Source organism: Melanerpes formicivorus, unplaced genomic scaffold (assembly GCF_026170545.1).
Source record: "Melanerpes formicivorus ecotype bairdi unplaced genomic scaffold, bMelFor1.0.p_v2 SCAF_12, whole genome shotgun sequence".
Taxonomy (NCBI): Eukaryota; Metazoa; Chordata; class Aves; order Piciformes; family Picidae; genus Melanerpes; species Melanerpes formicivorus.
The window spans coordinates 13060632-13082796 of record NW_027142364.1 but is presented as its reverse complement, the minus strand read 5'-3'; the positions used below and the strand labels follow the sequence as shown (position 1 = coordinate 13082796).

Here is a 22165-nt window from a genome sequence, read left to right as displayed (position 1 = left end):
AAGGGAAGACAATTTCTGCATTACCTACAGTGACACAGGAAGCAAAAGTCTTGCTATGAGATAAGAACAGCAGAAAACTGTTTTCTCAATAGCCAACTGAGCTGTAAAAACAGATTTAGCCTCTCGCTGCTTCCTGTTTCCACAATGGCAGGGTGCATCCCTCACTGTCCCCCAGCAAAACATTCAGCCCCTGCTTTACTGCAGGGGCTGGTGAAGCCAAATATCCCCAAGGGGAGGATGTCACATACAGAATCAACCAGGTTGGAAGACACCTCCAAGATCATCAAGTCAAACCGGTCACCCAACCCTATCTAACCAACTAGACCATGGCACTAAGTGCCTCATACAGTCTTTTCTTAAACACCTCCAGGTGTCTAGTCAGCAGAATTTGCCACACAGCAGCAGGATAGACCCCTGAGTGCCCTTCATGTGTCCATTTGGAAACAGGGAGATGGCCTCGATAGCACCTCTCTTGGAAGAAAAGTGAAGCTTTTCTCAAGCCTTCTTGAATGTGTTGGGCAAAGGCCACCTTCAGTGGTTGGCCTTATTCCTTCAGGCACATCCCTGTACTCACAGAAGTGCGGCAAAAGGGCCAGGGTTAGTAAAGATCCATATGGATGGATTTATAGGTGGGCACTGTTGCTCGCAGCCCCATCTGCAAGAGGTTTGGACTGAAAATGCCTGAAGGCTCCAGCTGAAAGGTAGTTCAGGTTTAGAGCATTTGTTGTTATTTTATTGGCAGAAGCCTGAGATAAATGTGCAAATCTTCCCCTTTATTATATTAATGACTAACCCTAATCCCAGTGCAAAGTCCTTCCCGGTGATCATAATGCTGGGTGGTACCCAAGGTGTGGGTCTAAACACGGAAGATGGAAACAGGTGGGTAGATAATGTGGGGCTATATAAAGAGAGTAGTAAAATTTTATCCACATCAGGCTCCTAAAGTACCTGTGACAGCTGGAAAAATTTAAGCAAAACCTTTGGCTTTTCGAGGAGGCAGATGGAGCCGCAAAGGGAAGATACTCAACACCTCCAAATCAGAGGCAGTAGTTCTGTCCAAAAGTTAAGTGGAGAGCAACAAACAGGTTATCATACTGTGCCACGTGGATTAAAAAGATACTGTGATCATAGATTAAACTAAACTTCATTGGATTTAGAAGAAATAAGAGGGTCAGGAAACCTGTGGAAAAGCTTTTATACACAGCAGAGAGACAGCAAAATTGAATGTGATCTTCAGAAGGACAAGGGAGTCCTTCACTCTGGTTGTAATGAGCTCAGAAAGTTAATAGGGAGGAACAGTTTGCCAGAATATTCCTCCTAAAACATAGAAAAGTGCCTCTGGAATGGAGCAGCATCCGCAGCACAGGAATGATAGGGGCTGCGTGACTGGGTGGGAAGGCAGGGTGATATCACAGCAAAACAGCATGGAAACCACAGGAGCATGCTGAAAGAGGGCAGAAACAGCAGCTTGCAGGAAATACTTTGGGCTAAATCCACCCCAAGCAGTAAGGCAGGAAATGGGCAGAAGGCAGGCCGGGACAGAGCTTATCTGTGGGCAGAGCTGCCATGTGTGCAAGTGGCAAGGCTGGTTTGCAGAACCAAGAAACCAAAAATAAATCACCCTTGCACAGTGTACAGGGAAGAGGAGTCTGGTGGTGCTCTATACAGAAGGGACAAATGGCTCAGGGCATTTCACCAACAGCAAAGGAGATTCCCTTACAAGATTTGCTCAAGGAACTCTTGCCTCCTTTGATGAGGTCTCTGCCCTGAGCAATGCACAGCACAAATATGGCAAGGGCAGGGGAGATAATGCCAAGGTATGCTGGGCATCACTCAGCCATCCTTAGATTACAAGGAGGGGCAACAGCTCCTTCTGATGCCTCCTGAGTTGGAGTCAAAGGGAGCTTCCAAATACAGAGTGTGGTGCTAAGGAGATGGCTTGACATCCTCTCCAAGGCAGCTGGTGCAGGTGCAGCTTTCCCGGGTCTCCTTGGTGGTAGGAAGAAGTTGTGGCATTCTAACCAGCCTGCCTAATACACAGAATACTTCCAAGGCTGTCTGCTGACTCAACCACCTCCAGCATCTTAACAATGTTCTTAGAGAACACAGTAACTGAGCAATGACTACAGGTAAATTTCCATCTATTGCAATGAGTTAGCAATAAGCCTCCACCTTCAAAACCAGATTAACTGGAAATAGAGAGTTTAGCAGCATCCCCAGTCTCTCTGCTGCAAGTGCTAACTGTCTGGCTTCCCCAGATAAAGAGGAGGGGACGTTCCAGGGGACACTCTTGGGAAAGCACCTTCCCAGTACAGGAGCAAGAGAGACTGCAGAGGAGCTGATGAGTCAGCCAGCCAAAATGGAGAGAATAGAGCTGAGCAATACCAAAACCAAAACACACCAAAGGCTTCCAGCCTCTGCAGCTGTCTCACTGGCTGGATGTGAAGGTTGTTGAACCACCAGGTTTTGCACCCAGCCTCTGCAAGGGGACAAAGCAGGAGGATTTCTGTACCTGAGGCTGGGCCACCATACAGCCGCTTCAGGATGCACTCACGTAGAGAAGCTGCAGCTGAGACAAGTTCCTACCCACACTACTTTAACACCTCCTGTCATCAGTGTTTCCTTACCTACCTGTTATTAAAATCTCATTATACACAAGGTGCACTATCATTAGCCACAAGGCCTGCCCTCTAGCCCTGGAAAATATGTCAGGTTCATGTTCTGCTCCAGACTGACTGCAAGTAACAAACTGAATATGCAGAAGTTGGGGGAGAAACCAAACACTGTTTGGAAACAGTGTAGAAAACAGCAAGAAGAGTAACAAACCAATTCAGAGAAGCTGGGTGAAATAATCAGGGCAGAGAAGGAAAAGTATTTCTTTAGGACAATGCATCATGATCAAATCTCCTTGTTGACAAGCAGCTATGAAACCTCCCCACAGATGACTGGGGAAGGAGGAGACACCCATAAAGCCATGGAGATTCACATATCCTATTTGAGGTGGTGGGGGTCTGCCAAATGAGGAGAGTATTCAGAAAGCAGGTAATCTCAGTCTTGGAAAAATGCTTGGGAGGAGTAATGGCCTGGGAGTTACCTTGGGGCTTCTCTTTCTCTCCATTTCAGAGCATCAGAAAGGTTCTGCATTTCAGAGTCATTACAATGTAGCTGGAGCAGCCTGTCTCAAAGGGAAAGGCTTCAGAAGACTTGGCACTTGTGAACTGGAAAATGCTGTCAAGGTAGAAAATGTTTTGCTAGGATGGTGGCAGGGTCTGGTGGGAAAACATGGCCACGTTTTTAATTGAGTCACAAAGACACACGCTGTCTGAGCAGCAGTCACTGAGGGGCACATGCAGAGATGCCACTTTCCTACATTTCCAGAAACAAGTATATAAAACAGGACCAAACCACGAAGTCAGTTATTTTCAGAGGTATCAGAAAAGGCACCACTCACTGAGAGGGAGATGGGAGAGGAACGGAGCCCAGAGACAAAAGCGAGAGAGTGGGGGACTACAAAGGCACTGAGCACAAAAGCTCCCTGATTATCTCCCGCAAACACCCGCAGGCATTTGCAGGCTCATCACAGACCCAAAGAGCAAAGCTGTAAGTGATTATTTGTGGTTCACACGGATAAAAATATTTGCAGAAAGCAAGCCAAGAGACAACGAGCTGTGGGGCTCGGGGGGCTGGATTCTGCCCCATGCCACTGGGCACACCGGCAGCAGCTCATCGGGAATGGCAATGGCACCGGCATCACCTGCTCATGCTGGTGCCCACTGGGGTGAGTGAAGCCTTCTTTAATGGCAGGCAGGCCAACACTGCACAGAGACGCATGGGCAATATCTCAGCATCCATGCTCCATCTGTGGTCTCCTCTGGAGCCACCAGTGGGATGTTTGCTCAAGGGTTTCCCTGCAGAGAGCTGACAATATCTCAGCATCCATGCTCCATCCGTGGTCTCCTCTGAAGCCACCAGTGGGATGTTTGCTCAAGGGTTTCCCTGCAGAGAGCTGACAGGCTGGGAAAGAGCCCAGGTCAGCAGGCACCAGTGCTCTGCCCTGCCTTGGGAGAAGAAGGCAATGGCATGAGAACTCCTTCATGCCTCAAGTCAGCAGCTTTGATCATGTCCATGGATGGCTTCTGCTGAACCACTTACACCTTTCAGCTGAACCACTTGTAAAGTCAATACAGGCCCACTACAGCCCCAGACGGGAGGTACTGGGGTGTTTCCTGCCATGAATACCCATATTTTGACTCACTTTTGTTCTTTGAATTGCCTTGATCTTTCCATTTTGGCTGTGGGGAAGGAAAAAGCTCCTTTCTTGCTCCTTTCCTCCTGTCAAAGGGAAACTGATGTGCCCACCTCTACCAGTGAGCAGCAGGATGCTTCACAGGCAGTGCTTCAAGGGTAAAACCACATGAAAAGTAAAAGAATAAGATGTTGGGAGAAATTGTCCCTGAGGTGGATATGTGTAGCTGCATGGGGGAAAAAAAAGAAAGAAAGGAAAAAAAAGAAACAGCTTAGATCCTTTTTGTTTTAGATCCTTTTTGTTTTAGATCCTTTTTGTTTTCTTTCTTCGCTATTCAGAGAACCTCTGTGTCATCTGAGAAGAGACACAGTGGGGAGTTGCTACTTGCTTTGCCAAAGCAATGAGAAGGAAAGGTCTCTGTTAAAGACCCCACCCTCATAGGTATTATAAATACAAAAGGAGATGAATTTATCCAGTTGAACCTAATCCATAGAAAACATTGCAGAGAGGAGCGGGAGGAAGGGGAGAGCCTGGCTGTGGGTGATGGGCCAGGCAGGGACATATGAATCATGTTAGAAACCTATAAAGGAGCACCAGAAAAATGTGTTTTAATATAGAAGTGCTTTCACTACCTGCTCCCCCACTTCCCCCCTTCCCCCCACTCCCCCCCCCCCCCCCCCCCGGCCTGTCTAGTTCTGCAGCTTTTCCTGGAGGAGACTAATGATGCCAAGGTGGCAGAATCTCAGCCCAGCATGTCAGGACACCCCAAGGGCCATGGGCCTGCCTTGGAGTAGAGGACCATGGTAGGAGGCATGGGGGGCATCTATTGGGACACAGCAGGAGCAGAAGAGAATTCAGGACATCTGGGTTGCCTGTGGGTTTGGTGTCTGGGAGCCCAGTCCCACAGGGTTACCGTGTGGACACCTCTACTCAGCTCTCTCAAGCCCACATGAGCAGCACTAAGGGTCTCATGGCTGCTGTGTACCTGGAGCAGAGGGTCTCTGGCATCCAGATGCAACTGAGTGAAAGCTCAAGGGCACCAACACAAACCACTGCATGTTTTGCATGGGTATTTGCAAAGGGTTTTTGAAACATCAGGTCTGCATCAGGAGGAAGCATTTCCTCAGCCTGGACTGAGCTCAAGGCACGGAGGAGGAAGCTCACTCTGTGGCTGGTGAACACAGCTCACTGCAGCAAATGCAACGCTTTGAGTGCATCACACCCAGTGCTCCAAAGTTCCTTAGCACATTGTGTCCAGGTCCCCAGTCTGCTCTCAGCTGCCAGCTCTGGCTCCCACAGAAACCTCCTGGCAGACACCAGGGGAGGTGATGCAGCCCAGTGTGAATGAAGGCTGCTGGCTCACCCAGCTGCTGGGCGGAAAGGTGCTTCCCAGAAAGAGAAACATATAAAATGTTATGATAGCTGAGAGTGAACCACCATTGTTTTTCCAATAGAAGAGAGGCAAAATCTGCAGTGGAAGTGAAGTCATTTGATTCCATTAAAAACCCCTCACCATTTATGGCTAAAACCAGTCACAGCATGGTTTCAGCTGTTCGAGTCAGGAGCACAAGCACTTATAAAAATGAATAATTGAAGACATCATAAGCCTTTCATTAGCCCTATGGCCATCCTAAAAGCTTTCTGCTAAGCACAAGGAAATGCCCTGTCGAAAGTGTCATGGATGTTTCATTCTCTGTGACTTCCCAGAGAGTGCTTCATGATGATTTATACCACGAAATGCCCAGAGAAAAACAGACACTGATCATTTTTTTATCAGATTTCAAGTTTCCTGATGAAATATTCATCATTCAGATTCCACAGTGATACTTCATTTTATAGGCAATATAACATTCATAATGCCTTTAATTAATCATGTCCTAGCTTCTAAGTGATTAGGTTTTTTAAATGATGGGAAGGAATAAGCAAACTGTTGTCCCTGAGCACCTCACCAGTGCTTTGAAGCAAAGGCATGAATCTGAGCATGCAAGGCAGGCAAGAACTGGTTGACTAAATCACAGAATCACTATGGTTGGAAAAGACCTTTAAGATCATCAAGTCCAACCATTATCTAACTCTGCCAGCGCCACTCCTACACTATAACCTTGAGTACCATGCTTATATGGCTTGTAAATACATCCAGGGAGGGGGATTCAACCACTTCCCTGGGCAACCTATTCCAGTCTTTGATAACACTTTCTGCATAATTTTTCCTAATGTCTAAACTGAACCTCTCCTGGTGCAACTTGATGTCATTTGCTCTTATGCTATCAGATGTGACTTGTGACAAGTGACCAACACCCACCTCACTATGACCTCCTTTCAGCTAGTTGCAGAGAGCAATAAGTTGTCGCCTCAGCCTCCTTTTCTGGCCTGAGAATACTCAGTCTTGCTGGCAATGGAATGACAGTTCAGGGGGGTCCTGCACCAAGAACACAGCTCCAAAATCCAGTGAGCCAGCACCTGACCTGCCTGCCCCACAGCCCTGACATCACATCCATCATGCTGCAAAAAGCAGGGAGTCAGCAAATGCACGGCAGAGGTTACTGGAGCTGGTGACTCTGGATCGAATCTGCAGTCAATGGAAAAACCATTATGGCCAGAAGTTATTCCTGTGCATTTGCATAATGCAAAGAAAAGTGTCCTGGGAAGGCTTTAGGTCACTTGTGGGCTCCTGACTTTCACCCTGGTGGTGGGGTAGAGGTGGACAGCACTGGGCTATCACCAGGCAGTGCTTTCAAATGCAGCAAACAAGGGCTGTGGTTTACTGAGACATAAGGAGCCCTTCCTGTGCCCTTCCTGTGCCCTGCCTGTGCCCTGCCTGCCTGGGGCACATTCAGAGGAGCCACATGTGCCACACCAACCCCCCTGCCAGCAGGGAGAGCAACTGTCCTGTTTGACATAGGCGGTAAAAGGAGGGAAGAGACAGAGAAGGGGAAGAAAATTCCCTTGCAAGGAGTCTTAACTCCCAACTGGATGCTGTGGGTAGAGCTGGGGGTCACCCTGAAGCCCCTGAAGCAGCAGCTCCAGCATCCCGTGGCCCCTCATTGCCTGCACTGATCACAGAATGGAGCCAGTTGCCCCCACACAGTCTCTGCCAAACTGTTCAAGGCTCCAGGGCTCCAGATGCTGCTCCCCTCACTTCCAATCAGGCTCAGAGCAAATACTGTCTTCCGGTTAGTGCAATGGTTCCTCCAGATATCCCAGCAACACTATTAGCTCAAATCAAGAGCAGCAGCTACAGAGCCTGATAGAAGAAACATTTTCAGTGATGAGGAGTGGTGATGGGGGAGATGGTGCCGTTTTTGTGCCCTCTTTGTGCACTTTGGTGCCCTCAGCAACCAAAGTGATGAAAAATGGGGGACTGGGGGCTAACATAAAATCACATTACATAGGGCTTGGAAGGGACCTGTGGAGACCATCTAGTACAACCCCCTGCTAAAGCAGGGCCACCAGAAGCAGGCTGTCCAGGACCACAATGTCCAGGTAGGTTTGTCATCTCTCCAGAGGAGACTCCACAATCTCTGTTCTAGTGCTCCAACACCATTACAGGAAAGAAGTTTTATTCATGTTTGGATGCCTTACAATTAAAAGCTCATGAACCAGCAGGGGAAGTGGCCTGGCTAGAGCAAGCAGCTTGGAATTTCAGGAGCCTCTCTACCAACATTGCCACCAAAGGCAGAGGCCACGCTGGCTGTTAGAGACACCTGGAGGAAACTACCATGCACCCTCCTGCTGCTTTCCACTGAAATGATGGCTCTTTGGGAGTGTATTTGGTTTGTGTCTAGCAGGGGTTTGGTAGCAGGGGAGGGGGCTATTGGCATGGGCCCTGTAAGAAACTGCAAGAAGCTCCCTGGACTCCAAGTCCAACCCACACTGGGCCAAGACTGAGCCAATCAGTACCTCTGCAACAACACATTTCAGAAAATAGAAGCCTGTTGGGAGAGTTCTTATGTTTGGAAGAGGAGTTGGACAACCCTGTGGACGTGAGGGAGAGACAGCCAAACAGACACTGAGGTCAGTGAGGAAGGAGGAGGGAAGGCATGCTGCAGCAACCATTCCTCTTCGTCCCATGTGAAATGGCAGGTTGAGCCTTTGCAGCCCTTAGAGATCAGTCATGAAGAAGAATCCTTTCTGCAGCCTGTGAAGGACCCCACAGTGGAGCAAACAGCTTCTGCCAGAGAAGGCTGTGACTCTGAGGAATGTCCATGCTGGAGCAGACCTTCCCATGGAAGAGACCCACATGGTCAGAGAAGTTCATGGAGGCCTGTCTCTGGTGGGAGGGACACCTCATTGCAGCAGAGGAGGACTGTGAAGAGTTTTCCCTCTAAGCAGGAAGGAGCATCAGAAACAATAAGGAACAGACTGACCTCAACCTCTATTCCCTGCCCCACTGCACTGCTCAGAGTGGGGTGGTAGAGAACAGGGAGAAGAGCTGAGCCTGGGAAGGGACAAGAAGATGATTTAAAATCCAGTTGTATCAGTCACTGCCCTACTCCAATTCATTTGGTAAATTGTGGTGGTTTTATCATTTAAATTAAACTGATTTTCTTTCCCCAAGTCAAGTCTGTCTTTTGCTTGGGACTGCAATCGGTGGGTGAGCCCTCCCCTGCCCTTTGTGATAGAGTCACAGAATTGGTTGGAAGGGACCTTAAAGATCAACTACTTCCAAATCCCCTGCCATGGGCAGAGACACCAGCTTGCTAGACCACGTTGCTCAGGGCCTTGTCTCAGCCTTCAAGGCTTCTGTTGAGGAGGTAGAAGTGAGAGAGGGGCTTCATGGTGTTTAGTGCCAGCTGGGTGGGCTTAGATCACAACAGAGGGGATCAGTGCAAAGCAGCCACCAGACCTCCCAACTCAGCAGTGCTCAGCAAGGCTTGTGGTGCCATGGTGGTTAGCACCATCTATTGTCCAAACCTCACAGCAGAGGGGCCAGGCTGACTTGGAGGAGGAAATTCATGTGTGCAAAGGAAACTGCTTTTTTTAAGTGCCTGAATTATTCAGCAATGCTCTTCTAATAAATAATTCATCTACTTTGTAAAAATGTGTTTTGGATGAATGCAAGTAGGCTTTGGTTATCTGCATGATTATCAGCTGCAAGCTCTCCTTCCTCGCCCACACTGAGGCATTCATTTTAATGGGCAAATAGAAGTCCCATGGAACACCTCATTAATAGCTCTGGCCGTGGACAAAGGGGAGAGCCAGGCAGAGGCACTCTCTCAGGTGCCTTGTTGGAAAGATGCAGTCACTGCTGGGAGCAAAACCTGGGGAAGACAGTTTAGCAGAGGAGTGTTCCACATACCAGATCACTGAGGTTGTTCTGTTTCCTGCCCAGAATGAGCCTCAAAACAAGAACAGCCTGGCTCAGCCAGTACCTGAGAATGGAGAGAAGTTGGATGGAGCTATGCACCATCCCTACACTGCTCCTTGGCTGGGCTTCTACGGTGCAACTCTGGGGGGCCAGAACAGCACCCTGAACTTGCAGTGCAGAAATGAGCGCCCTGGGAACAGCTATAACAGCAATGAAAAGAGCTTTGAGCAGTATTTGCAGGGCTCTGTTTCCTGAACAAATGCATCTCAATGTCCCTTTCGTCATGAGAAACCCTGCTGTGCCAAGATCCCTCGCCCAGAGCCAAGCAGGGATCCCCTGAGGCCAGGGAATTTATTTGTGATCACTGAGAAGAGAAACACACTGCTGCTCAAGCCTGGCAAGGAGCTGTTCTGCCCGAGCTGCCCACTGCAGGGAAGAAAAGAGCCTGTTTGTCCATGTGAAACGGGCCGAGAAATCGGTAACCTCACTGCTGAGGAGCAGGCTGGATTCATCAAGCAAAAGCAAAGTGTATCAGGCAGGTCCTATGGCCCTGCTGAGAGAGGCACATCTCCTCCTTGCTGCTGGCTTCTGGTGGTCCCCAAATGTTGGCATTCCCCACTGTGGCATGCACCCCACAGGGCTTGTATCCTCTCCACCACTCAGCCTGCACTACCATTACCTTGCATGACCAACACACCATTCACAGCCTAGCCAGGCTTCCCTGTATCTCCATAAAGCCCTTGCCCCTTTCTCTGGGCTGGCCCAACCTGTGCTGCACCTGCACAGCCCTCCTTGACCATCTCTGCTTGTCCCTGGCCCTATGTTGCCTCCCCACATTCATGTAGGAAAATCTAGTGGGAGCATCAGGGTCCATGAGCTTGTAATATGTATGTCTGCACTGCTGATGGCCCTCATGCCTCCCACTGGCATTGTGGGGATGCAAAAGACTGAAACAGCCAAGTGCCAGGCAGCACAAGGTGAACTCACTGGCACAACAGCTCCCATGGGGGCCAGACTGCTGAAGAAGAGGCTGAGCAGCACCCAAGGACACTCAGGCCGGGCTAACACCTTCCAGCCTGCCCACAGGGAAAGAGCTTCTCATGCCCATGAATCATTAGCCACTAGAGGGAAGTGCAATGCTGTAGAAGGGTTTGGGCACAGCAATTCAGGGCATCAGAGAGAGCTGCCATTTGTGGCTCGGGTCCCTTGCTAATTGCAACACTGCCACTAAAGGCCATTTTGCTGCTTTTTCTTTTGGGCTGGCTCCGATTCAGGTGCCCATAGGGTGATGGTGGAGACAGGCACAGGGTCTGGCTGGCTAAACAAGCAGACTTGTCCAGGCTGCAATGGAGGGGCACCCAGTTTGTCCAGGGCTGCCAGCAGTGCCAGAGGACAGAGCCAGCAGCACTCCTGCCATGGAGGCTTCTGTCCCTCTGCTGTCGCAGCCCTGGGCAGCACTAAAATAGCAGGCAGGAGCCTGTCAGCCATCCCGCTGCACAGCACAGCCTCTGCTGTTTTTAGCAAAGTGGGGAATGTGTGTTGTTTCTGGGACGTGCAGTATCCAAGGCCAGCAGAAAGACAGGGAAGGGCCAAGCATCCCACAGGGACAGCGAGCCAGAGCAGGGCAGGGGCCAGCTCCCAGCAGAGGGGCCCCAGCCCCAGGGCTGGGGTGGGGGGAGTACAACAGCTCCAGGAAGGGACAACCAGAGGGAGCAGGGTTCCCATGGACTGGGCTCCACAGTAGTGCTGGCTTGACCCTTCTAGGGGAGGACAACAGTTGCCAACTGGGGCTCCTTCCCTGGCCCCCATGGCACAGATCCTGCCCACAGGGCCAGGCTGGCCTGGGCAGCCACCAACCTCCTCCTGAGGCAGCCATCCAAATGTCCCTGCAGCCAAAGCAGCTTTTCATCCCTCAAATCACGCCAGTGGGGATCATGACTACACTGATGGAGCACAGCTGATAATGAGCCTCCTGCTTTATTTTATTCCTGTTCATAGATGCCTAAATATAACTTCCTGCTTGTTTTTATTCTTAGTGAAAGCTGTGACCCACAAGCCATCACATCAGGCTTGCATTTTTTATTTGCAGGCTTGCATCAGATCCAAGAGAGAAAACAAAGGCAGGCAGGACACAAGGTTTGTAGCCAAGTTAGGTACAAGCAGCATGTTGTGTGTCTGGGATTCTGTGACCATGGTGCAGTGAAGAAGGTGTTGCAGGACTTGTGGACAGCAGCTTTCTCTGTGCCAAAAGGACCCCCTAGCACCAGCCAGAGCTGCTGTCTCTGAGCACCACAGCTATGGGCACTGCTGGTCCAATCCACGTTTGGTGGCAAGTTTTACTTGTCACTGGGCAAAGCAAAGGGCATTTTAAATGTTTTCCTAGAAAACTGTAGCTCTCTGGATTGTACAACATCTCCCTCTGCAGCAGGAACAGGAGCAAGCATGGCCCCACAAACCAAGTGTGCAAGACAACGTAACCAAGAGTCCATCAGTGGCCGTATCAGTTGGTTGCTTCCACCTCTCTTCTGGGAGACAGGGATGTTTGGGAAGCTGCTTGGTGGACCACTGGATATTTTCTTAACAACTGAATTGAAAGGCCATGAGGTATAGAATCATAGAATTGTTTTGGTTGGAAAAGACCTTTAATATCATCAAATCCAACCAGATAATTGCAGCACTATGTATTAAACACATCAGGTCTAATTTTCAAGTCCTGGAAGCCTAGTGAATACCCCAATAACATATTTCAGGGTTCAAATTGAGTTGGCAGGGAAACCGTCCTTGTCTTGCTCACACCCTGGGCAGAGGCAGCCAAAAACCTCTCATCTCCACTCAAAACCAGTTATTTCAGTTCCCACATCCTGCTCCCCCATTCTTTGCTCAGGAGATTCTTCAAGAGAAACATTGGCAAATCATTTTGTTTGGAAGATACCTCCAAGATCATCAAGTCCAAACAGCACTGCAGGTCACCACTAAAACATGTCCTTCAGCACCACATCTAGATGGCTTTTGAGCCCCTCTAGGGGATGGGTATTCCACCATCACACACACACAAAACACACACATGGCTCTAGCAAATCACTTTTGGAGGAAAACAACAGATCCAGCTAGATCTATGCCATATTTTATTGGCATTTTGTGAGGGATTGTTTTAAGCCTCAATGCTGCACAGAAAAACCATCATCCAAAATAAAAATAAATACAATAAACAAATTCTTTAAATGCTGGCCTTGACCAAAGTAAGGCAGGCAGCAAGCAGCCATCCTGCAGCTCCTCCCTTCTGCACTTTTCTCTTCAGGGCTTCCAAACTGACCCTTGCTGACTCAAAGATCTACATATAAGAAATTATTTATGTGTTCATTTATATATCCTTTTAGTCCATCCAGATAGCCAGATCTTTACAGCTCAGTAATTTGGGATACCACATTATTCACTTAGATAAGATATCTCAAGGACACCAGCTCCCTGACACCACACACAGAGAGCACACTATTTTTTCCTGGTGGAAATTTGCAAGCCCAGGTTTGCCAAAGTCCTGGTTAGCTAACCTTGAACTGCCTCGGAGCATCTGGAGAGAAAAATCTCCGTTCTCCAAGGTTCAGCCTGTTTTGGAAGGAAAGAAACACAGGGGCCAAAAGACTTAATTTTGACCTAAAGCCAGAATTTGTGATAGGTTGAAAGCCATCTGTAGAGCTGAAATTACTCTGATGATTTACAATAGTGTTGGCACGTCCTTGGCTGGCTTGAGCTGAAACTTCCCCCAGCACAGCCCTTCCTCTCAGGCAGCTTTGCCCTTCTTTGGTGCGGCAGCAGCCTCCAGACAGGATCAGCTCTTGCCATTAAAAGGAGAAGCCAAAACTTGTCCCACAATGATTCATATACTATCACATTTTAAAAAGCCCATTTGAGTGCGTTAACACAAGGCTCCAGACACACTTTCTCCACTTTCTCCTAACAACATTTCCCAATTTGCACAGTGCTGTACAAGTCCAGCTCGGAATGAGCAGCAGGCTTTCACATGGGTTTCTCCAGCAACCCATTGCTCTTTCCATTCCCATCAAATTCCCAAACCCATCTTTTCCCTCTTAAGGTTATCTTCACAAGCTATCACAGTGTGACCAGATTATACAAGTGATCCAAAACTTAAGCAATCGCCAGGAAACATTACTGGGAAACCCAAACTTTTAGTCATCATGCGCAACAGCAAATGGAAAACGCAGTGTCTGAGCTGAGAGCTCCTCATGCCCTTAGGGATAGCGATGTGGTAGTCAGACTTCATTTCTGAAGAGACTGCAGCAAGCCAACTAGGATTCACGGCAGCTGGTAAGCATGACTTTATTTTTTTTCCCCCTTCTTATTAAGTTCAGGATTTTCTTTTCTCTTGGGCTGAATCAGACAGACAGACAGACTTTTCTGTTCACTGGAAGTTTCCTTTCTCAGAGTTATTCTCAGAATAGCCAGTGAGTATTTAAACCAAGAATAGCTGATCTCCCTTAGAATCATGCTCCTGTTTTTGGAAACACTAAATCAAAAGTAATCAGGAGCAAGAGTGACAAACCACATGGCTACAACGGCAAGTATTGCACTGGCACCTTTTGATTCACCTCTTTCCTCAAAGAATCCTGGGATAACTGTCTTTGCCCCAAATCTCCCTGGTCATTCCAGCTCCTGACCAGGAAGCTGCTCCACCCAAATTTAAGGTGTGAGTCTCCTGGAGCCAGTCACTGCTGGAATGTCAGCAAAAACTGTGCTACAAAGAATTATAAGAAGAGAGAAAGCTCGACATATGCTAAATCTCTGGTTAATATCCTTTGAAGAAAATACTGGAGTTGGAATGGATTGGATTTGGGGATGTGGGTTTTTTTGTTTGTGTTTTGCATAGGGAGGTGTGGGGAGCTTAATACATATAAATAGATATTAATAAATATATAATAGAAATATTTACTACAATTTAATATAATATATTATATAAAATATAATATATAATATATAATATATAAAATATATATTATATCATATAAAATATATATTATGTAATATATAATATATAATATAAATTTCTAGTGTTATGTGACATTTGAATCCTGGATCACTGTATAGCACTTATGAATGGCTTTATCCTTATGGATGATGTGCTGCTTTCAGATGATAAATGGATAATCTCCATATAATGCATATGAGCTTTCAATATAGTAGCCAAGGAATAACTGAAAGCCATCAAGAGTACTTAGCTCATCTATACCTTGTCCAAAAGGTACAAGTAACATTCAGATATCACAGATTATGTCAGGTTACACTCCTGAGCACTAGATGGAAAGACAAAAAGGAATGGGAAAGACACAGTACAGGGATATCATACCTAAAGGAGAGTTTAGACTCAGAGCTAGCAGAGCTTAGAACTTCCTCTTTGTCAGACAGACTTCTGCCAGAGAATTCCTTCATTTCTCAAACAAGAAAACCACCTGTGTTGGCACCAAACTGTCATAATATAAGTGATTTTATACTTTCACATCATACTTTTCTTCTGAAGAAGGAGGAAAATGGATTGTGTAATGCACTGGCAGCGAGCTGCTGCCCAGGAATGCTGTGGGGTGGGCATCATTTGGAGCTCTTCAGAGCAAGCTGTACAAGCATTTACCAGGAAATCTCCCTGCAACTCTGTTGTGAGCTGCCTCAAATTTACATCACTTTTGACCTTAAGGGGTGGGGGGGTGGTTTGCACCAGGAATAAAACTGGCTCTGGGGCACATGTTGCTAAAATTCAATGCTATTTGAGTTCTGGGCAGCATATGAGGAAGAGGAACTAACTCAAAAAAAAACACCAAAAATACCAAAACACAGTTTAAGAAATGCACTTCTGAGGCAGATGTTATTGGACATTAGCATGTTGCCCATGGTTGGATGTCCTCAGACAGCTTGTGCTGATTTTGGAGGGGTGCTTGCATTGCAGCTGAGCCAGATCTTAGAGCCACCCACCGGGATGGCAAAGTGGCCATCTCACAGCATGTCCAAACATGCATACCCTTTCACGCTCTGATCACTGGACCCCATGGCACCCCCAGCTCCAAAACTGCCTCCAAGTGTGGCCCCAGCCCTGTTCCAGGGTGCCCTGTGACTGCTGGATTGATGGAGCCTGGCAGGGTGGGCGCAGTTTTAGGAGTTCCCTCATTTCATGTGCTAGGTACTGCCTACCAAAGTAATTAAGGAGAACTTTGAAACTTTCTTCAAAGACCCCCATTATCCTGCACAAACTGAAGTTTTGGTGACCGTAGTGTCATTGTCCTGGTTTAACCCCAGCCAGAAACTAAGCCACAAACACTCCTTCAATCCCCCACAGCAGGAGAGGTGGGAGAGAATTGGGAGGGTAAAACCAAGAAACCTCAAGACTTAAGAACAGTTCAATAATTGAAATAAAATAGTGATAATAAATTGTAATGAAAAGGAAAATTACCAGGAGAGAGAAATAAAACCTAAGACAAACAAGTCAGGAAAGTGAACACAATTGGTCACCACCAACCAAACGGTGCCCAGCCAGCTCCCAAGCAGCAGACCCACAGCCAGCCTCCTTCCTAGTCTTACTGCTGAGCGTGATGTCATATGGAATGGACTATCCCTTTGGTCAGCTGGGGTCAGATGTCCCAGATGTGTTTCCTCTCAACTTCCTGTGCACCCTCAGTGTACATGCCAGTGGGATGGGCTGAGGAGCTAAAAAGGCCTTGACTCTGTATAAGAACTGCTCATCAGGAACAAAAACATCCCTGTGTTACCAACACTTCTCAACACAATTCCAAACCATAGCTCCATACCATCTAGTATGAAGAAAACTTACCTACCACAATGAAATGTAGCACATTTGTTTAGTTTCCTTTGAAGTAGTTCTGGGACAGTTAATAAGAAATTATCTAAAATATGACATTGAAATAGCTTGCCTAGGAAAATCAACCCTGCAAAGGAATTGCTCTGAAAGATTTGATTTCTTGGAAATTGCAGAGCTAAGAGACTCTAATGGCTATGCCGTTATCCACTTCTTATTGCCTATTATGCCACTTACAATCCTCAAAACAGGATACCTTTATTGTTCCAGGGAATAATCTGTGCCTGGGGAGCAGCATCACACAACAATTGTGATTTTTAAATATCTGTTCCCTAAAAGTCTGACCCAAAACCTATGAAGGTCCTGCTGATTTCTGGGAGCATCAGAACAAAGGCCCAGGCTGGCTGTGGGATGCCACCACCAACCTGGTTCTGGGAGCCACACTAAACACTCTGACTAGCAAAGCAACTAAACACAGTCCAACTCTCTTTCCCATTATCCAAAAAAAGGTAATCTGGGTGGAAAAGAACCCAGTACCATCATTTCGTATGGTCAGTCAGAGGAGATGGAAAGCCTGGCTGCAGTTTCTGTCCACGTTAGCTAGACTTGGGTTAGCAGTCTGCATGAGCAGGCATAAACCACCTGCTCAGCATCTTAAAGGCTTTGAAGGTTTTGACAGTCTCAAGCTGCGCCAGGGGAAGTTTAGGCTCAAGGTGAGGAGAAAGTTCTTTACTGAGAGAGTTGGTAGCTATTGGAATGGGCTGCCCAGGGATGTGGTGGAGTCGCCATCCCTAGAGGTGTTCAAGAGGGGATGTGCCACTTGGTGCCATGGTCTAGTAGGCATGAGGTCTTGGGTGACAGGTTGGACTTGATGATCTTTGAGGTCTTTACCAACCTTGTTGATTCTATGATCCTATTCCATGATTCTATGATATGGGCTCTGCCAGACCTGTGCTTTCAGTCAGCTGCTCACAGGGCTGGGCAGAAACAGAGCACGTTGTGGACAAACTGAAAGGAGCTTTGGGAGGAAATCAGCCACAGATACACTGGTATCTCTGTACTTGATGCTGAGGTACATCTGTTCTTGTGTAAAGAACTTGTAAGTGCCTGGGAAGTAACCAGTATTTGCTGCTCTCTGCACTGGATGCGCTCCCCAGCTGAGGTCCATGCTGCTCCTGGGGGCCTCATCTCAGCTTGTCTCATGGACTTCACACCAGCACCTTATGGACATGGAGGGGCCCTCAGGGTGAGCAGAATTGCTTTCCTTCAGATACATTGATTCAAACTTGAGTCTTCTGTGCCTCTCCATTATTCATGGGTGGTGTGTTGCTAACTTTTTTTTGTTTTCTTTTTTCTTTTCTGTTGTTTTCCCATGTTAAGCTTTAAAGTTAAACCAATTGTCCATTTCAGGAAGCAACAATGAGGGGCCCGGCAGGCGTCTTCCTTTGCTCACTGTTGCTGGTGTCCACTCATTGCACAGAGGCTGCTGACCCGGAGCCAGACCCCAAAACACCATGTGCCAACTGGATGGGAGGAGCTCCTGGCTACCCTGGCCACAATGGGGTCCCTGGACGGGACGGGAAAGATGGAAGAGACGGACTAAAGGGAGAGAAAGGAGAGGAAGGTTGGTGAAGAGCAGGGGGTATATTGGTGCTGAAGCATATATCAATGCTAGGCATCCTCGGCCCCGAGGCCTAGGCCTGGCAGGTCTTGTGTTTGCTGGGCCCATGCTTGATCTTTGTCCAGAAGGCTTTTGGCTATCTCCAGGAATGGAGATTCCACAAATTGAGTCAAGGAGGTTGAGCTGGAGGCTATTTTTCCAGTTAATGATGGTTTTTTTCAGCCATGCTGCTCTCAGCAGCTCTGCACAGAGCTGGGGGCAGTGAGCAGGCTTTCCACTCACTGACTCAGCTCATGGGGGCTGTTGAGGTCATCCTGCCTTTTCCCACAGCACCGTGCTGCTGAGCAGATCATCATGACACAGCCCTCTCTGCCCTTTGGGCCAGTGGATATTGGCTGCCAGCACAGTGCAAACACAATTCTCTGTCCCCACTTTGTCCCCCAGGTATGCAAGGTCCCAAAGGTGACCAAGGCGAAATTGGAATTCCAGGACGTGAAGGGCCGAGAGGATTTCCCGGGCAGCCAGGGCAGAAGGGGGAGAAGGGGGAAGGTTCCTTTGTCCACCGCTCTGCTTTCAGCGTGGGGCTGACGGAGCGAGCCCCGCCCCCCAATGTCCCCATCCGCTTTAGCAAGATCTTCTATAATGAGCAGAACCACTATGACGCCAGCACTGGCAAGTTCATCTGCAGCATCCCTGGCACCTACTACTTCGCCTATCACCTGACAGTCTACCTGTCCGACGTCAAGGTCAGCCTCTACAGGAAGGACAAGGCAGTGATCTTCACCTATGACCAGTTCCAAAAGAACAATGTGGATCAAGCTAGTGGCTCTGTCTTGCTGCACCTCAACTCTGGGGATGAGGTCTGGCTTCAGGTGTATGGGGATGGAGACAACAACGGTGTCTATGCTGACAACCTCAATGATTCCACTTTCATGGGCTTCCTCCTGTACCCAGACCTGGATGTCCATTAAAGCAGAGGGCACTACATGGGAAAGGATGAGGTGGCTTAACCCTGGATGTCGTCCTGGGGCACTGGCGCTATAGCTACTCTGTATTTACCAGAAAATTGCTTTCTGTGGGGGCAACAATGGCCAAGGGTGGACTTGATCGCCTGTGAAACAAGTGAACTCACACATGAGTGACTTCCACAGGTCCAAGAGTTCAATGCTACATCTGCTCTTGCTTTCCTTGTGGAAACCTGAGCTCGAACACCACTCCTACCACATCATGAAAGAGCAACACACAAGATGATGGCCTAATGTTTGCAAAACTTAAAAGTGACAAGAGAAAAATTAGTTACATTTAAATACATTCAAAAACATTTAAATGTTTTAGCCAGCATTTTAAAATCTGAGAAAAGGGAGAAGACTACTCACAAAAGCCATCTCTTCCCTTGTTTTCAGCTGGAACAGATTTTTACCATTTTTATCACTCCTTTTAGTATTTTATCCATTTTCTTACCAGTGTAACTCCCTGTTGTATTAGGGCCTTTGACCTCCACCCATGGTTTGTTGTCTCCCTTCTTTAGCCCAGATATTTGAATATATTCAGATTATTATCTTTCATTGATTTTAATCCTTTGATTTTCCTTTTATGTTTATTCCATATAATAGACAGCATGCTCATTTAGAGCAGGGGTCTTCTCTTTTGATTTATCTGAAAAGCCTTATAAAAATCAGTGAGGCCACACAACAAAAGCAGCCTACTGACTGTGAGGCTCTGGAATCCCAAAGCAATCACAGACAAGTTGTAATGCTCAGAAATGCCAGCAGCTCCCCTGCAAACACTGTGCCTGAACAGGGAGCAGAGGGTCCCTCAAGGCTCCTGCAAGGATGGGACCTCAGGATGGAGGTGTCCCTTCCCAAATCACTCACCTGGCTCTGGAAGTAATGGCACAAATACTTATTCAGCCCAGAGGCTGCCAGAATGGGGCACACAAACAGCATCTTACAGTTTCCATCTGTAAGTTGGCAGGATCCTGTTCCTTTCCCCCTCTGAACAGCTCCCAAGTGCAGTCAGAAATTGAGATCAAACAACTGTGTCTACTTTTCTACAAGATAAGTGCACCCTAAACAATAGTTTGCTCAGCATCTTAGCATAGCTTTGGGTGATGGTGCAACCTCTCATGTTGAGATGGCTCCTGAGATGAACGCCTCCAGCATCTGCCTAAGCTCTTGACAAGGTCACCTTAATGAGGGAAGAGTATTAAGGCTGGGATTAGTGGCAATCCCATCAAACTGCTCTCCAAAGAGCTTGCTTGACTTTTAGCTACAAGAGGATCTGATGGTTTCTCAGATACATTCACAGAAGACTCCCATTAAGCTTCAGAACAAGCTAACACAAATCAGAGCTAACACGTTATTACAAGCACAAAACAGCATTAAGGGCTTCAACTGAAATCACTTTCAATAGCAGCATTTCCTACACTCCAGTGAATTACCACTTCACAAATAATAACAACAATAAAAACCTTGCTCCATGAGAATGCTCCCATGTTTTTGTACGCGTCACTGAGAGGGAGTTGAAGAGGGACATTCTCTGGCTTCACCAGGCAGACCAGGAAAATACATACATTTTCCCAGCAAAATGGGGGCACCCTGGCCTGGCACACACAGAGACACTCTCCCTTCTGCTTTCCTAAAAACCTCCCCACCCTCTAGCTTTCAGCAAGGCTTCAGCATCCAACCACTTCACACCATGTTGTCCTCTCAGGATAAAATGAGCTCTGGTTTCCAAACTGCTTCCCTGAAACCAGTGCTTGAATGCACTCTGAAAAGCCAGCCAGAGAGAGTACTTCCTCTGGCCCAGGAGGCTTCAAGCACCCTAGATTTAGCAAGGGCCAAACTGATATTCAGTCTGATCATGCTGAATTCAGAGAGCTGGGAAAACCCTGCCCCTATTATATGAATTAAAGGGAACAGGATAAAAGGAAAAGAAAGTAAGTAAAAAAAAAACCCACAAAACCAAAACCCACCAAGCCAAGCCAAAGAAATAATCCATAAATACGTGGATAATTTAAGATGCAGCAGGTGCTGGATCAAGTGGCATAAAGACGCTTAAACCAAACGGAAGGAGTCAGAGCTTTTGCAATGGGTTTTTTAAATGTTTTCAGATGGATTTTATGAAGGCAGGGAAAATGGAAACAACCAAAGTGCTAAGAGGTATTTGGAATAAATGCTAGGAGAAAATACTAATTTAAAGACCAGTTCCCAAGAGGCAGCCAAAACACATTATTCTTTGCAAGCAGCAGGAGCAAATAGTCTTACAGTTTCATCCTGTGCACCAGGACTTAGTGGCGTAAACATGGCTTTTCATATCACCACATACATCTGATGCCACGTGCTTTAGGCCAAGGCAGAACTCAGGATTTCTTAGCAACCCCTGCAACTGCTCCATCATCAGTGTGACCCATATCAACGTAGCCTTCACTCAGGCCAACAGCATCTCCTACCACAAGCCACCATGGCTGCAATGCAAGAAATGTGTCATGTATCACAGTATCACAGTATCGCTTAGGTTGGAAAGGACCTCGAGGATCATCAAGTCCAACCTATCAACACAAACCCCATGCCTAGACCATGGCACCAAGTGCCACATCCAATCTCCCCTTGAACGCCTCCAGGGTTGATGACTCAACCACCTCCCTGGGCAACCCATTCCAATGCCGAATGACTCGCTCGGTGAAGAACTTCCTCCTCACCTCGAGTCTGAACCTCCCCTGGTGCAGCTTGAGACTGTGTCCTCTTGTTCTGGTGCTGGTTGCCTGGGAGAAGAGGCCAACCCCTTCCTGGCTACAACCACCTTTCAGGTAGTTGTAGAGGGCAATGAGGTCTTCCCTGAGCCTCCTCTTCTCCAGGCTAAACAATCCCAGCTCCCTCAGCCTCTCCTCAGAGGGCTTGTGTTCAAGGCCTCTCCCCAGCCTTGTTGCCCTTCTCTGGACACGCTCAAGTGTTTCGATGTCTTTCTTAAACTGAGGGGCCCAGAACTGGACACAGGACTCAAGGTGCGGCCTAACCAAAGCAGAGTACAGGGGCACTATGACCTCCCTGCTCCTGCTGGCCACACTATTCCTAATGCAGGCCAGGATGCTATTGGCCCTCCTGGCCACCTGGGCACACTGCTGGCTCATATTCAGGTGGCTGTCGATCAGCACCCCCAGGTCCCTCTCTGTTTGGG

At 47.7% G+C, this 22165-nt stretch overlaps 1 protein-coding gene across 1 annotated transcript; it reads left to right on the top strand.

Annotated features, from left to right (window-relative positions):
- The first annotated feature begins 13471 nt into the window (after window positions 1-13471).
- Window positions 13472-20474, top strand: LOC137444559 (adiponectin-like). The gene is made up of 3 exons (XM_068145422.1): window positions 13472-13877; window positions 17779-17992; window positions 18434-20474. The coding sequence occupies exons 2-3, from the start codon at window positions 17788-17790 to the stop codon at window positions 18958-18960; spliced, it is 732 nt and encodes a 243-aa protein (XP_068001523.1). The 5' UTR covers window positions 13472-13877; window positions 17779-17787; the 3' UTR covers window positions 18961-20474.
- Window positions 20475-22165: the final 1691 nt, after the last annotated feature.

Bases quoted from the DNA above. Each gene is read 5' to 3' on its own strand.
- LOC137444559 (XM_068145422.1), top strand. From the start codon at position 17,788: ATGAGGGGCCCGGCAGGCGTCTTCCTTTGCTCACTGTTGCTGGTGTCC. The intron at 17,993-18,433 runs GTTGGTGAAGAG...TTTGTCCCCCAG, and splicing joins GGGAGAGAAAGGAGAGGAAG to GTATGCAAGGTCCCAAAGGT.